We start from the raw sequence: 17,150 nt of genomic DNA on the forward strand, positions 1-17,150 counted from the left end.
AAAATTCTGAATATTGTCATATTCGGAATAATAGTGGAATATTAGTGTGCATGTAAGCGTACCCAATGTAAGTGATGGAAGCCAAAATCCACAGTGTCCACAGTCAGTTTGTAAAAAAAAACAAAAACATTTAAAAGTTTATCTGAAGCTTATATGAGGCTTCAGCAGTCTGAGTTAGTCACATCAAGTGGATATTTACAGATAAAAAGTGTCTCCTCGGACAGTGTTTTCTTGTTGAGCTGCTGTGGAAGTATAGTAACAAAACACCAAAGGCTTGAATCGAGGGTTACTGGACTTGATACTTGTTGTTGATATTTGCAGATACTCTTCAAGGAAGAAGCCCCTTGGATGAGAGGTGAGACGTCCTCAAGTATCTACAACCAAGTCCAGCTGCCCTCAGTTCAGCGCTCTTAAGTAACCATGATCTTGATTACTGAGAATCTTCACAGACATAACAAAAAGAGGGACTTTGGCACTAAAAAGACTGTAATGTTGACAAATATCTACTCGATTTGACTCAATTGGACGGCTGAAGCTTCATATTAGCTTCAAATAAACTTTTTAGTACATTTTTGCACAGAAGGAGGCTTGTGGATTTTTGGCCCCATCACTTGCATTGTAAGTGCATTATGAATGGATCTTCTAGGAGGAATAATTGAAAGCAAGAAAAACTATATTAATGTTCGTTTGGGCATCTGACTGTTGGTTTGAGACAGACTTGTAAAAAATTAATTGGGTTTACTGTGTCATCGGGGTTATCTCAGGCCACGATCGAACGAGAAATGTCCGTGCCGGCTACCGTAGCGTAGTGACAACACGGCAAAGCACTTTGGTCGGAATCCACCGAATGCTAAGCTGTTAGCTTGGCTGATGATAAGCAGCTAACACACAAGCAGTCCGGGTTGTGAATGCGGGCAGTCGGGTGGTGATATAGACAGTTGACGTGAGTTGTTTTCTAAACCATATTCATCTTTTTTGCTGGGTTTAAACGTATCTGATACATAATGCTTCTCTTTTCTGTTGAAATAGGTTACAAGGGTGGTGGCTGTTCGCTTGCTTGTTAGCTGGCAGAAACATAGGATGTGATTAAGTACTGGGATTAAACGGCCAGGCACTGATGGCAAGATAAAACTAACTGATATCGATAGCTCATATGAGTATAAAAGTATCAGTTCCCTTCAAACTGTGGGGGTAATAAAACTAAAAATGGCTGCAACCAGATTTTCGGTGTGAGTTACAACGTTAAAGCTAGCGATAATGTTTGCGAAATGCTAAACTGTTAGCTACACTTTAGTTAACCCAGGCTAATGATTAATTATTTTACAAGTGGCTACGGTTCAATGTAGATAATGTCACCGGTGCGTAGGTTTAATTCACTAAGATGTCGTCATCATACAGTTAATGCTGGCATAGTAAATATATTGTAACACGGGTGGAAGCTTTAGGGGTGAACGGTTTGGTAAGTTAACGTTAGCCAGCAATTTCAGGAAATAGTCTGAGGCAGTCTGTCAGTATGGGTGGCACCCGGTTTCAAGGTAGAAACTATGAATGTTTGAGATGTAAGTGAAGGTTTGTGTGTCACAAACAACAGTGATTGTAAGAAGTAAACCAGTGTGTCATTATTGAAATTCCTTTGTCCAGGATTTGAAACTTGTACACACCTGTAGAGGAAGATGAGGCTGAAGGAGATCCAGAGGACTGCCCACCAGGCGTGGAGTCCTGCCGGGCACCATCCTATCTACCTGGCCTTAGGTAGATATAATAAACCACTCTTCACTATCTCCCTTAAACCAAATGACTGTTTACAAATCACATCTTCCTCTATGTATATATGCTTTTAGTTGCATTGGTTGAGTGATTTAACTTGTTCTGATTCCAGTGATGGAAGAAACGCACAGATCCTTTATGTAAAGACCCCCTCCAGATGTTTATTAAGACATATAAACTGCTTGGCACAATAATGTGTGTCTGATAAGTTTTTTTCCACAAAAAATCAAAGTTAACTGATAGACGCAAGATGTCTCCTACTTCACTGTAGTTCATTCTCAGTGTATGTGCACTTCAAGTTTACACATCACACTTGTGTAGGTTGAATATTGGACCAGAATTGGCTTGAAACTAAATGGGATTTTCAATGACCACAGAGAAACTTTCCACTTTCAGCAGATGAATGTGACTGTTTTCACTTCCAGTCAAACTCTACACATGCATCATTCTCCAGTGCAGCTCAAACATGCTACTGTAGGAACAAGAAGAAAAACATATTTTTAAGTGGAGGGGGACTTTAAATAAAAGTATCAATATGACAATGTAGAAATACTCCATACCAAGTAAAAGTCCTGCATTTAAAATCTTATACTAAAGTATAAGTATAGAGGTATTACTTCAAGTACTAAAATAAAAGTACTAATTTTACTCAAAAATCAGGCTGTGTATAGCATGTATTTTATAATGTATCTTATATGTTAAATACATTTTGCAAATTACATTATAAATACTGATGAGTCAATGCATAAGTAGTATTTTTTTGTAGCTGCTTGGGGTGGAGATAGTTTGAACTGCTTTGTAAGGGTCACAAGATAAATCTGAGGGGTGTTGAGATGATAGATTGTGTAGCAAAGAAGAAAAAAAACATGTAGTTTTACATAAATTTGGATTTATTGTTCAGAATTTTTCTTTAATCTTTGCATTTTTGTGAAATATTGGGAGAGTGTTACCTCTATAGGCCTCAAACAGTTATTTATTTGAATCCATGAGGGGAAATGTCTCACAGCTCATAGATCTGAAACATGACAAGGAGACAGAAATGCACACTGATATTTTGTAAGGGGCCGCTACCAAACAGTTTGTGAACCACTGGTTTAATCTTTAATAATGCAGTGTCGTTTATAATTGTGTTATTATGTTATTTTATGTAAAATATTCATCTGAAAAGTAACTAAAGCAGTCAAATAAATGTAGTGGAGTACAAAGTACAATATTTCCCTCTGAAATGTAGCAGAGTGGAAGTATAAAGTAGCATAAAGTGAAGATACTCAAGTAAAGTAAAAGTACCTTAAAATTGTACTTACATACAGTACTTGAATAAAAGTACTTAGTTACATTCCACCATTGTCTGATTCTTCTTATCATTGAATAGGCACATCAGCACAACAGCTGGATGCCTCTTTCAACACCACAGCAGCCCTGGAGATATTTGAGGTGGATTTTTCTGATCCCTCTCTGGACATGCAGCTTAAAGGGTCACTACCCACCTCAAACAGGTAAACTATATGAGATGATGCAATTGCAAGATACATTTTGTTGGCAGGATTGTAAGTCATTATTGTTTTACCAGTGTCTGTATTGGCTACTGTTAGGATGTGAGTGCTTTGATATTTTGCTTAGCTTAGATATTTAGCTCACTACCCACCTCAAACAGGTAAACTATATGAGATGATGCAATTGCAAGATACATTTTGTTGGCAGGATTGTAAGTCATTATTGTTTTACCAGTGTCTGTATTGGCTACTGTTAGGATGTGAGTGCTTTGATATTTTGCTTAGCTTTTCGATTTAACAAGCTCAGTTTTACAGTCAGTTAAAGCTGTTGTGCTGTTGATTTGTATTGTGTTATACTGTATCCGATATTTAGTCTAACCTTGTTGATTTTTATGGGATATTAGAAAGAACTGTCAGAATAAATCAGTGCTTTTCAGTCAATCAGTTTTTCACAACTACAGCTTCCAAAATGAGCATAAAGAATCAACAACACCTCACAAAACAGTTTAAAAAAAAAGAATATTATAATATTCATAATGGTAGGTGTTATTGCAGGGTTATATCTACATGTTACAAGCTTTATTTAAGGTTTGTACGTATATTGAACATATTTTTCTACAAGGTAGCAAGTAAAATTTTACCTCAAATATATATTATTATGTTGTTTATGCACATCAAGATCCAAGGAGAAATCTCCAGCATTTGGGAGAAGCATATAATATGTTTGCTTTTACGCACCATTTGTATGAAATTATGGCCGATTTTGAAATGTAAAGGGCCTTTTTGCACTCTAAATTAATTTTGAATTCTTTTACATTACCTGTTTTTGGCCTGCACCCCTTTGATTTCCACTGTTTTCAATAAATAATGATTGATGTTAGTGTAAAAGGCAAAGAGTTAGAGAGATGAAGCATATAGCTTTTGTATCAGTATTCAATCCATAGCTAGAAAGGATGCAGTGAACTCCAGGTTGGATCGTCACTATGCCATATGTGTCATATACTTAAAACTCACAATGCTTTTCCTCTTCCACAGGTTGCACAGTATTGTGTGGGTGAATTTTGGAATGGGAGCAGACGGTACAGGAGGGAGACTGGTTGGTGGCAGTGAAAATGGCACATTAACTGTATATAACCCAGAGGCCATAATGAACTCTGGAGCTGAGACAGTAGTGGGACAGTCTGACAAACATACAGGACCTGTCCGAGCGCTTGATTTCAACCCTTTTCAGGTAAATGTCTACAGTCAAATCTTTCCGTGTGATTAGAGACAGTTAATACAGAAACACATCCATTTGAATTATTTGTACTGTACTTAACATAATTCATCTTTCTCAATTTCTCTCAGAGTAATCTCCTCGCATCAGGAGCGAATGATTCAGAGATATATATCTGGGATCTAAACAACTTCAGCAGTCCAATGACACCAGGAGCAAAGGCACAGGTGGGTACATGATGCAATGATCACAGGGTTTATGAAGTTTCCGTATGTTTGTTTTTAGGGCTGAGCTGACTTCTTGTTTTGATCTCGACCTATTTACTGTTTGAGTCAAAAACATAAAAAAGAAACCACAATCTTCAACAGGCAGCTTGTTTCTAAACCTTTGTAGTTTCATGTTAAGTTAGTTTCATGTTGAGTTAAGAATGAGCCACAAGGTATTTGTTTATGGTTTCCATTTGTTGTGCGGTGGCTGTAATTGCCTTTTAGGTTATGGAAATGATGCTGACTTGTTACTTAGACATTTTATTTTATGAAATTGTAATGTTTGAAAGGAATTTAATGAATCCTCTTTAATTTAATTGAATAATTTCATAAAATCAATACAATATTTAATTATGACCATATAAGATGGCCTTTTTGATACATCTGTGTAACAACTACTGGATTTGGCACATGCAGTCTGACCTTGATCCAACTTCATTCTTAGTAGCTAGATCTGGATGGCAATTTTGAATCGGTGCCATCACTGTTTTTATGGCATAGGCCTGATGTATCATTATTTGAATATTAGGGATCTTTGTGTTTCAGACTCACTGCTTGATTTTTTTTTTTTTTGTCAGTAACAGCCTCTACCTCTCCTTTCAGCCTGCTGAAGACATCAGTGTCGTGTCCTGGAACCGACAGGTTCAGCACATCCTGGCCTCCGCCAACCCCAGCGGGAAAGCAGTTGTGTGGGACCTAAGAAAGAACGAGCCTATCATCAAGATCAGTGACCACAGCAACAGGGTTGGTGGCTTTAAAACAAAACACAGCAAGTCCAAAGTTACCTTCTGTCAGTTAATTGCAAATTTGTCCTTCCTTGATCAATCAGTAATGTTAATCTCCTGTTGGGGGACGATCCCTTGGAATGGACGCTGCTGTCTGCTTTTACTAGACGCCGTCTGTTTTTCTGTGCACAAATCACACATGTTTTGGTTCAGGTGCAATCTCTCTTACAAAATGAAAGCAACATATACTTCTCTTTAGAAAATAAGCAAGAGACAATAGTGAGAGAGAAAGAGAGAGGGTTAAGCATACAAGCAAAACTAAACTGCAGCAACTGAAATAACTTTACTTGGCCTGTTTTTCATTATAGCTACTTACTAAACCACTTACTACCTCTATAAAAGTCTCACTACCTCATTAGAAAATGGTGAGAACCGATAGAGGAATGAGATAAATGAATAAGTTGATGTATAGAAAATCCCTTTTAATCATTGTAAGTCTCATCTGTTCTGTGTGTTCAGATGCACTGTTCAGGGATGCTCTGGCACCCTGATGTGGCTACTCAGTTGGTGTTGGCCTCCGAAGATGACCGAATGCCAGTCCTCCAGATGTGGGACCTCCGTTTTGCCACATCACCCCTTAAAGTCCTTGAGAATCACACAAGGTAAGACTTAAGCAGTTTGTGTGTCGCACTATTCTCTGTATTTTGGTCATCTTGCAGAATATACAGCATGTGCCTTCTGTTGTTATTTTCTAACAGGGGAATTCTGTCCATATCCTGGAGTCAGGCTGACTCTGAGCTCCTACTGAGTAGTGCTAAAGACAACCGGATCCTCTGCTGGAACCCAAACACTGGAGAGGTATATGAGATTAATTGCTGCTTCTCTGTCATCTCTGAATTACCTCACCTCCATTAATGTGGTTTGACGATAATACAGTTGATCCTTACAAGAGTGATTTTAATTTTAGGTCATCTATGAGCTTCCGACAACGAACCAGTGGTGCTTTGACGTCCAGTGGTGTCCCAGGAATCCAGCTCTGCTTTCAGCCGCCTCGTTTGATGGGAAAATCACTGTTTACTCTGTGATGGGAGGGAGCTTGAAGGCTCAGCAGCAAAGCACAGCTGATAAGGTAGCGGCTGTTCTGTCTTATGTGATGTATTCAATCCCAAAGGCTGTATGCTCAGCTGTATAGTTTGTCCACAAGGTGGTGCTTGTGTGAAGGGATTGACAGTGAACTACTTTTTGGACATGTACATTTAATTTGGAAAAGAGTTTAATTACTGTGTGGAATTTCGTCCAGAGAGTTGTGCTTGCTTTAACATTTAACATTTTATTTAACAGATATCCTCCTCATTTGATTCAATGGATCCCTTTGGTACAGGGCAGGTGCTCCCTCCCCTGCAAGTTCCTCAGCCTACAGTGCAGGATACCATAGTTCCCCCTCTGAAGAAGCCACCTAAGTGGGTGCGCAGGCCAGTGGGGGCTTCCTTTGCTGTAAGTGCAAGGCTAAAAACGTTCTACAATCATCTTAATAGAAAGGGCTTTGCTAAAAATTTCCCAACTCTTTTCATTTATGGCTGACCTGTTGTTTTCTTGTGTTTCAGTTTGGTGGGAAACTAATAACCTTTGAGAATCCCAAGATGCCTCCAGTGCAGAGCCCCCAGCCCGTCCCCAGGCAGGTGTTTGTGAGCCAGGTCACCACGGAGACCGAGTTCCTACAGCGCTCCAGGGAGCTGCAGGTGGCGCTGCAGTCAGGTTCTTTCAACAATTACTGCCAGGCCAAGATTCAGAACGCCACATCAGACGCTGAGCAGGATATATGGAAGTTCCTTCTGGTGGGCCCTCATGTCCTCTTGATATGGAGAAACAACATTAAATCTGTCACCCAGTGTGTATTTTTAAGCTAATTCACTGTCTCTGTTTTACAGGTTAATTTTGAGGATGAAGCTCGCATTAAATTCCTCAGACTCTTGGGTTTCAGTAAAGATGAATTGGACAAAAAGGTATTCTTCCTCTGAGAAGCTGTTGTAATTATAGCTATTAGCAACATTTGTAAGCATGTATCGTACCTCTGAATCACATTCTGTGTCTTATCTGTGAAACTGTTGTGTTTTTTCAGATTTCAAAATGCCTGGGGAAGAATTTTCAACCCAATGGACATGCAGTAGACGCTGAAGACTTGGCAAAAAAGATGCTTCAACTCTCCACTGAGGTCAGCTATTCTTCAGAAGCAAAGTATTTATTTTTAAATCTTTTTGGTCATTGGTTTTGCTGCTCCTGATTAATGTTAAATACTCTATTTTTTTGTCTTTACAGAGGTCTGATGAAGCAGCTTCAGTTGCTGATGCCAGAACATCAGGTTCAGTTTCTCCAGCCGACTTCTTCAGTCAGACACCAAAAGAAGTCTCCAATTTCCAGATCCCTGTATCATGTGGTAAACACATTTAATCATGTGATTAAAAACACATTAGCTCTATTTACATGTTTAACACCTTGACATTGTTTGTCATTATTGCAAATGTAACTGTATTGTGCGTTTCGGGGTTCATGGCTAATCACGTTGTTCTTTTGAAGATACCGATGGTTTGATTAGCCAGGCACTGCTAGTCGGTAACTTTGAGGGAGCTGTGGATCTGTGTCTTAACGACGGTCGCTACGCTGAAGCAATCCTGCTATCCATCAGTGGAGGAGAGGAGCTGCTCAAGAAGACTCAGCAAAAATACTTAAGCAAGCAAAAGAACAGCATTTCAATGGTGAGAAAGTTGATGTTACTACATTTCTTTGATTGATGTCTGGTTGGTACAGTCACAGGGGGGGAAATGTTGAAGCTGTATATAACTTTATTTCATTATTTTGTCCTCAACTCTAGCTTATATCATCAGTGGTGACCCAGAACTGGAGGGACATTGTGCAAAGCTGTGAGCTGGATAATTGGAAGGAGGCTCTCGCTGCTCTGCTGACTTACGCTCACCCTGAAGACTTCGCCCGTCTGTGTGGTAGGTTGCTCACAAGCGAAGCAGCACATCGATCATGCTGCGACTTGCCTCGCTTCCGGGAGAATTGCACCGTTTTTATCAGTACCTGTTTTACTTGCTGAATAACATTTCTGTCTGAGCTCATTTCTCATGTTAACCCTCCTGCTGTTTTTCAACATTTTCAAATCTGTAAATCTTCTCGGTAGATACCCTGGGAGGCCGGTTGGAGCATGAGGGGACAGAGAAGCGCTGCCTTCAGGCCTGTCTGTGTTACATCTGTTCTGGGAACATCGAGAAGCTGGTGGAGTGCTGGGCCTTGCATAGAGACTGCTCCTCCCCTCTTGGTCTAGAGGTATAATCTTTTTTTTAATCTGGGCGTTGTTTTTTAACTACATTTGTACCTGTTGCACCAAGCACATGCATGTTAGCACAACAGCAAAATTAAAATATGTGGCGCTTATGTGCTCATAAAAATGAAATGTACTCAAAAATGATCAAGAAGCTCTTTGGAGTGCTTATTTGCAACATTTTTCTGAATAGTAGAGTAGAATAATAACCTTGGAGAAATTGATCTGTTACTTTTTTAATTTGACGTGTTGTTCTGTCGTTTCCATTTTTATTTTTCAGGATCTGGTTGAGAAAGTCATGATGCTACGTAAGTCAATTGAACGCCTCCGCAACAGCGAGGTGGCAGTCCAGAGCCCCATCCTGGCTGAGAAGCTAACTTGCTATGCCGGCATCCTGGCTGCAGAGGGCAGCCTGACCACTGCTATGACCTACCTGCCTGAGAACTCAGACCAAGTAAGAAACAAAAAACAACCTCATTTCCAACACCAGATTCATAGTTTTTTTTCTTTCTGGATTGTAATAAACACACTTGTTTGTGCTCCATTTTGTCTCCCCAGCCTGGGATCACGATGTTGAGGAACAGGCTGTTCCATGCTCAGGGAGAGGCTGCCGTTGGACAGCAGCCTCCAAACTCCAAGCCCACTCCTGCTGCTCAGCCTAATGCACCAAAAGCACAAATTATGGTATAAATTTATTAGCAACTGAAAGCATTAAATCATTCATATATTTTGTTAGATTATCTTCCAGTTATGAATTCTTTTAAACCATTTTGTGATTTTGTTTTTATTCCTCCCAACCTTAGGGTCAGCGCCAGCCTTCTGCTCCTTCTCAGGTGGTTGCACCTCCTCTGCCATCAATGTTCAACTCTCAAGGTGTTCCAGCCAACACTGGGCCCGGCCTGCCACCTTCTTCTCATGTACTGCCGCCCAGTGTGACCCGCCCTGCCATGAGGCCTTCCTACCCCCAACATCCTGCTCCTGCCCCAGGTTTGATGCTGACTATTTGTATTCTACTTTCGATTATGTCAGGCTGCTTTGATTTGACGTAGTGATATTTGTGTCCTTTTCCAGGTTTCCTTCCTCATCAACCATTCCAGCCTCAGCCCTTGTCTGTCGGCGGACCCTCAGCCTTCCCTCCTCCAGGTCCTGCTATGCCAGCGGCTAACTTATCTGGACCTATGCTACAGCCTTCGTCGACGATTACCGGAGGCATGCCCCCCATGCCCAGCCCCGGGGTTCCACCGACAAGCTTCATGCCGTCTACCTCTTTGCCATCAGTCCCCATGCCACCCAGCTCCCAGCCTGGAGCCCCAGTTCCCATGTACCCAGGGGGCCACCAGGTGCCTGCACCCTCCATGGCACCTGGTCCTTATGCTCCTCCCGGTTCAGGGTATCCACAGGGAGGCCCTGGAGCTCCTGCTGTGAAGCCCTTCAGTGCCCCTGCTGTCGCTCCTCCTCCTACAGGTAGATGCCATGTTGGTCACTTTATAGTCAAAAGAGCACAATTACATGAAATAATTTCTCGTCTACACAGCATGAGAGATGTTAGCAGGAATCTGTGTCTAATTATATTCATGAACGATGAATCGTATTCATCTGTCCCCCTCATTTGACTTGCAGGATACTTTCCCTGGCTGAGTTCCCAGTGTGAATATGAAGGTGACAGGGTTAGGGTTGCAATGGAATAAGAGTTCACTGAAACCTACACTGAGTAACCATAAAAATAGAAATACCAGTACAGCTTAATACAATGCAATACAACATCCGTGCAATAAAATTCTACCTGAGTTTTTGTTGAAAGTATTACTTTAGTTGTAGTTTTTCAATCAGTTGTATTGGATTGTAATCCTGTGTACAGCGTTTCTATACTTTTCTGGTCACCTATTGTGTGTTCAGTGGTGTTTGCTTATGCTGCTTGAAACAAAATACTGTATTTTTTATTTTATTTTGGATCATACATTGTCAGGCCCTTGCAGATAACATCCACAGTCATGAAAGTGTATTAAGATGTTTTACAACATTTGCAAATGATAGATACATGTTTGTGATCAAAAAGGTATGTATGAGGCGCTCATAAATGTTCAGCAGTGGGCTGTTGTTGCTGTTGAGTGATATAAGAATGTTGCCTGAACACTTTTTGCCATATTTGCGGTTTTGTTTCTGCATTAACTGCCAGAATCTGTTGCATATCTGGCAAGTTCTTACTTAAAGCATTTTTGCCATGTTGACTAACCTTGGCTCAAAGAGATTGTCTCACATAGACAATCTTTCACCGCGTGAGTGTGACTAGGAGTAGTAGAAAATGCCATTAGTCATTCTAATTGTCACTCTTTGTCTTCTGATTTAGGATCTCAAGAAGGCTGGAATGACCCACCAGCAGTACGAGGTGGACCCAGGAAGAAGAAGGTAACCCTACCTAACCCTAATTATCAAAAACAGTCTCCAGCAAGAATCAGTTCCTGACTTCTTAATAATTTGCCACTTCAACCAATTCCCTTTTTAAAGGATGTTAAATTAGAATGAATACATTCAGCAAGTGTAAGCGATTCAGTCTTAATCAACTCTTGTGGGCACAGATTGAATTAAATCAAACTTAGAGCATGACAATGAGCAGAAAATACTTGTTTTTACATTTCTATCACAAACTCTTGTAGGAACTTTTAACATAAACATTACATGACATGGTTGAATATCCTCCTGAGAGGATAGACAGTCCCTGCTGTGCAGTAGTGCTGTGAAGTCAAGCCTTCAAGAGCATAGTCCAATAATTTCATATTCAATCATTCTTAAAATAAAGTTAGCAACTAGCTAACTGGAGCCAAACATCTAGTTTCTGTGGCCCAAAAAATCACGTAATGTAATCAGATCTAAACTGCTGATCACCGCTCTGTCTCTGTGTTTTCTAACCTTCCTCTCATTAACTGTACTTGTGTTACTGTTGTGTGTACACAGGTCCCTGATAACTACACTCCACCAACTCCCATCACTGTCCCTGTGATGGGATTCGCTGGGGAGGCCCCTCAGACGCACGAACACGCCCAAGTCCCCCCCGGAGCCCCTCAGGAGCCCAGCGTGCAGGTTAGTGTTTGACAAGGGGTTGTTATCTCTATTCTCAGCAGTAACGCACACAGCAAACATGTCAACAGCAACCGTGTGTCTGTGTACTTGTTTTCCTCAGCTCCTTCAGCAGCTGCCAGCAGAGAGGGTGGAGCAGAAAGAAATCCCCACTGAGCACATGGTCCTCAAATCCACCTTTGACAGCCTGGTGCAGCGCTGCCAGCTAGCAGCAGGAGACCCAGTAAGTCTCACAGTACAGTCTGTGGCGTAATCCAGATTGTGCTTGTTATGATGGAAGGAAAAAAGTTTTGTTTTATTAAATATGAAGTGACCAAAAATATTGCCTTTTTCAGCAAACAAAAAGAAAACTTGATGATGCAGCCAAACGTTTGGGATTCCTGTATGACAAGCTGAGAGAGCAGTCGGTAAGGAATTATTATGCAAACAAAGTTCAGTTCTTAACAGTCAGATAAAGAAAAACAATTAAAAATAAAACTGAATGTTCTCAGCCCTGTGCTGAAGTTTAAAAGTGGACTTGGGACTGTGCCTTCAGATCAAAAGACACTCATTAGCTTCAATCACAAATCAAAAGAGTTTCACATTCCTTCTAATTGAAACCACACAGATTTGTCCTGTTTGTCCAAATGAAATTCTGCAGTTAGGTACGTCATGGGAGAGATATTTTCTGTCCTCAGGGACAAAACTGAAATGTTCAGTTCACATAAATCACAAAAAAAACTTTCCCCTCTATTCTATATATAGAAGTAGTTGACAGTGAGGTCTGTGGGTTATCCAGAGGATTCAGGACATTGTTTTTGTAAAGACACAATTCAGCTGTACTTTTTTAAAGCATAAAATAACATTTGCCTCTATGTATTGGGGTGAAGTCTGCGACAGATATCTAAAAACCTGGACAGATAGAATTGAAACTATATACCAGTCGAGGTAATTGAGAAAACAATTTGTAGAACAGCAGTGAATAAGATTTGTATTCAGAGAAGTTGCCTTGTAAAACTTCATCACAGATTTTCAGTCATAGTAGTTTTTGTATGTTGAGCTGGTTGAAGTCAACAAATCACAAATTTGAATTGAATTGAATACATAGAAGATTTGGACAGCTGGTTAGACAAAACAAACTATTTGAATACAACACTAAGCACTCTGAGAATTTGTGATATACATCAACCAAATCGTTAAAAATAATGGAAAGATTAACAGATGATGAAACTAATCATTAGTTGCGGTAGCTCTATTTCAGAGCAGGCAGATCAAATGACGCATAACATCTAATATTGTTTCTCTGCCAATTTTTTTTTTTTTTTTTTTTAGCTCTCCCACAACATCCTGAACGGGCTCCACGAGATCGGCCGCTGCGTGGCAAACCAGAACTACCAGCGGGGTCTGGAGGTCCACACCCAGGTGGTCAGCAGCAGCAACTTCAGCGAGATCTCCGCCTTCATGCCCATCCTCAAAGTGGTCATGACCATCGCCAACAAGCTGGGCGTCTAAACCCCCCCTTCCCCCATGGAGACACCGCCCGCCAGACTTCAGTGTTATCATATTGTTATATATGTATTTATTTCCTCTTTTTTTTTTGACATAATGACGTGCTTTGATAATGAGAATAATTACAGATGATATTGCAGATTGTAGTCTTCATCACTCCTTACGTATTCCTTCCTAAGGATTTGGCTGATTTGGGGCAGCGAGGTGGATGTTTTGTAGAGATTTGTCAATGTTGCTGTGGTAATTTTACGATAAGATGAATGTATTCTGAAAGTTGTGATTCTGTGTAAATTCAACAGTTGATGTAATATAAAAAGAGCAAATGGTGCAAAGTTTGAATCAAGGTCATGCGGTCGTACAAGTAGGTACAGTTTTGTAGTCTACGTCATTACTGCGTATTTCTCCCCTCACATCTGCAGACGTCGACCCCCATAGGTGAATTTTTTTTTTGGTTTAATACAAACAGCACCCCAACTGCAGAAACAAAACATCTGGGACTATCAGCTCCTACATATTAAGTAGGGGTGAAAAATTGTGAGAATAAAATTTGGGGTGCACTTTACATCTGTATGTCGGAGTACTTTGATCGAGGGAGAAACCGACTGATACTCTGATATTTCACGACAAACATCGAGAACATTTGTAACATACTGTAAGTACCAATTGTACTCTTCACCTGCTGTAACTGATTGTGTCCAGTGAATTGTGCCATGAAGGTTTTTGGGCCAAAGCACTGCAGAAGAATGTCATACAGTGATTGTCAAGTTGCTGTTTTATTTTCTTCCCCATTTTATGTTAAACCCCGATTAGCACTGAGACTGTGAATGACTGAGTCTTTACCTTCAAACTTGCTTCTGTGTGCATGTTTCTTATGTGAACTCTTAAACTGACTGCTGAGCTCACATGGCAGCTCATAAACAAAAATTATATTAATTTATGTTGAACTGCAAATTATTTGAAATCTGCATCCTCCGTGTTAACCCCTCTCCTTCTGTTTAAAGATGCTTTTACAGGCCGCATCCTCTCCTTTTCTAACTCGGAATTGCATTTTTGTTTTTCAAAGTCATACTTGTTTTAGATTAGATCATACAATTATACCAACTTAAATGAACTGATGACTGAATAAATCTGATATTCTGAGGTTTGTAGCTGGACATAAAGCTGGATAGTTTGGTGTATCATGGCAGCAGAAGGCAGTAAAGTGCCTCAGTGTGCTCATTTTGGTTGCACAGATATTTATACAATCCATGTTGCTTACTTTACTCATTTCGGTATCTTTTTTTCAAATAAAATTTCACTTCTAAAGTTTCCAGTCTCGATTAATTCTTCAAATGTATCAATTAAACCTCACAAAAAATTGAATACACAGGCAGGAACACTGAGCTCAAATGCAAATGCAAATCCCACTTTCATGAAGGAGAAGAGTATTTCCATATTTATTGTTATGCTTTATACTTATACTCAAATAAATTGCAGAGGGAAATGTGCTTTTAACTCCACTACATTTATTTGACAGCTGTTGTCACTTGCAGATTCAGATTTTACACACAAAAACATGATCGACAAATAATAAATTATGATGCATTTTTAAAAGTTGAATCAACCAACAGTGTAAGTAGAGGACAAAATGCCCTTCCAGATATGATTTTTCCAAAAAAAAGTTCAATTATTTAGTTAAAAAATCTTAAAATTACATTCTCTTCCCTCACTAAAACCACCAGAATCTATGACAATACAAATATTATTTTGTTTCTAAAGTTTAGCCCACTGGATGTCTTCTTTATTAAAAAGTCCATTCTCAGTTTAAGTGCACACGTCACACCACTATTGGCTTCCAAACTAGTCGTGTCATGTAAGGTGAGCACTGAGAGATTTTCCACCTTCAGCAGATGAATGTGAAAAAATATAGTGTCAAACTGCACAGTGAAGCTCAAACATCCAAATAACATCACTTTGAGTGGTCGGGGACTTTAAGAAACACAACCATCCCAACCACCAACATTAAAATGCTGCTTACACATGAATGCATCAAAAATATCCAATAAAACAATGTATATATATGTGTGTGTATAACATTTTTAAGTAGATTTTGCTGATAATACTTCTTTATTTTAGTAACATTTTGAATGCAAGCCATTGTATTATCACATATTGTGACTTTTTTGTGACATCCTTTTTGGGATATCCTATTTCTAGGCAGTTTCCATTTTGATCAGTAGATGGCATCTGTTTAACATGCAGGCATTGGCTAATCTTTTCAGTGGCACTGTTCAATTCTTACACAAAGGCTGTAACGGCAATTATATTGTTTTCTATACAGAACACCCACAGGTAAAGTACTTTTCCTGTAGTTTCATTTTTCCTATTTTCACCAAAAGCACTTGAACGCACCAAAGTCAGCAGAGTTTCCTGTAGACTTCGAGGAGCGTTTCATAACTCATTCATTTAATTCACTGTCAAATCCCGAGGCAGTATTGCTGCTGTGCATTGTCAGTTTGCAAGCTGGCACAGGTGGCTCGCCCGCCCTTCCTCCATTGGTCCAGGAGGATCATAAGTCAGGTCCCGGCTGCTGATTGGCCGGCTGGAGTCAGACGCTGTGAACTGTGTGGCGTGAATGTTTGGGGGCATTTTGAACTGTAGTAACCTCGGTCATGTCAGTCTGGGCTGATGGTAATATAATGCAACTTTACCACACATCACACCACACAGCCTGAGTCATGCTCCGCTCTTTGCCTGTGGGACACTGGCTACAGGAGTTGGCTCGATGTGCTGATACTAACTCTGACATGTTCAACAGCTCCATGTGGTTTATCAAATGATGATTCTTCCCAAAAAAATACTCAACTAACTTGAAAAGTTAGTGACTAAGAAGGTGTGAGGACTTAAAGCTGCAACTATTATTCCCGTTATCGGTTAAAATGTCTTGATTCATCAAATAACTATTTAAAAATCTCACAGTCCAAAGTGATGCCTTCAAATTCCATCTTTTGCCAGACCAAAACAGTTCAAAATAATATGTTCAATTAATAATCAAAAGGAGAGAAAATACAAACATTTGAGAAGCTGAAACCAGTGAGTGTTTGACATTTTTTACTTTAACAATCAACGACTTGATTAGTGGACTAATTTGTGTCAGCGTTAGGGAACTTTGTACAAAAAAGGAGCTGGAATCAATCTTCCTCAACCAGAAAGTCTTATGTAATAGCCTATGACTGGTCTCCAGTGAACACACTGGTCCTACATTCCTCCCTGCCCTGTGTAAACCATTAAACACATCTTGAGAGTGCTTTATTCATCTGCAGGCAAGAGCTAATAACTGCAGTATTAAATAGTTTGGATATATTTGACTTGAGCACTTATGTCAGCAGAAAACTGGATGTGTTCATTTTCTTTACCACAGAAGGCAAAAACCCAAGCAGGGGAACAGAAAATCCCCCCTCCCCTCCCCCCCTCAGACAAATCCCAGCTAGATTCCTACCAGAAAACTGCAGATTGCCATCCTTTGCTTCTTCAAACAACACCGGTTGGTGGGTTTATTCAGGTCATTTACTTGAGTAAACGTTGCAATACCACAATGTAAAAATACTCCATTACAAGTAAAAGTTCTGCACTGAAACATTTACTGATTCCAGCTTCTCAAATGTGAATATTTCTTGTAGTGTTACATAATATCTTTGGGGTTTTGTTGGACTGCTAGTTGGACAAAACAAGACATTTTCGAATACGACAGCTTCCTTATTTTCTGACATGTTATAGACAAAATGATTATTTGAGAAAATAATTACATCAATCAGCAAA

The 17,150-nt window shown here is 39.9% G+C and overlaps 1 protein-coding gene across 2 annotated transcripts; it reads left to right on the plus strand.

Annotated features, from left to right (window-relative positions):
• Positions 1-790: 790 nt before the first annotated feature.
• On the plus strand, positions 791-14,660 carry sec31b (SEC31 homolog B, COPII coat complex component). Of its 2 annotated transcripts, XM_067577013.1 has the most exons (27): positions 791-943; positions 1,642-1,752; positions 3,140-3,263; positions 4,296-4,491; positions 4,608-4,703; positions 5,346-5,486; positions 5,987-6,129; positions 6,226-6,325; positions 6,435-6,596; positions 6,809-6,961; positions 7,072-7,302; positions 7,396-7,470; positions 7,587-7,679; positions 7,784-7,901; positions 8,042-8,220; positions 8,337-8,463; positions 8,649-8,794; positions 9,070-9,243; positions 9,348-9,473; positions 9,593-9,776; positions 9,861-10,253; positions 10,410-10,448; positions 11,137-11,195; positions 11,742-11,867; positions 11,968-12,087; positions 12,200-12,271; positions 13,176-14,660. In XM_067577013.1, the coding sequence occupies exons 2-27, from the start codon at positions 1,674-1,676 to the stop codon at positions 13,353-13,355; spliced, it is 3,636 nt and encodes a 1,211-aa protein (XP_067433114.1). In that variant the 5' UTR covers positions 791-943; positions 1,642-1,673; the 3' UTR covers positions 13,356-14,660. The 2 variants fall into 2 exon arrangements, with proteins under 2 accessions (XP_067433114.1, XP_067433115.1); XM_067577014.1 differs by lacking the exons at positions 791-943; positions 1,642-1,752; positions 3,140-3,263 and adding an exon at positions 3,408-3,421.
• Positions 14,661-17,150: the final 2,490 nt, after the last annotated feature.

The sequence above is a fragment of the Thunnus thynnus genome, chromosome 20 (assembly GCF_963924715.1).
Source record: "Thunnus thynnus chromosome 20, fThuThy2.1, whole genome shotgun sequence".
In the NCBI taxonomy this organism is placed as follows: Eukaryota; Metazoa; Chordata; class Actinopteri; order Scombriformes; family Scombridae; genus Thunnus; species Thunnus thynnus.

Coding starts and splice junctions, on each gene's coding strand:
- sec31b (XM_067577013.1), top strand. CDS start 1,674: ATGAGGCTGAAGGAGATCCAGAGGACTGCCCACCAGGCGTGGAGTCCT. Junction 6,962..7,071: donor CAGTGGGGGCTTCCTTTGCT/GTAAGTGCAAGG, acceptor CTTGTGTTTCAG/TTTGGTGGGAAACTAATAAC. Junction 9,777..9,860: donor ACATCCTGCTCCTGCCCCAG/GTTTGATGCTGA, acceptor GTCCTTTTCCAG/GTTTCCTTCCTCATCAACCA.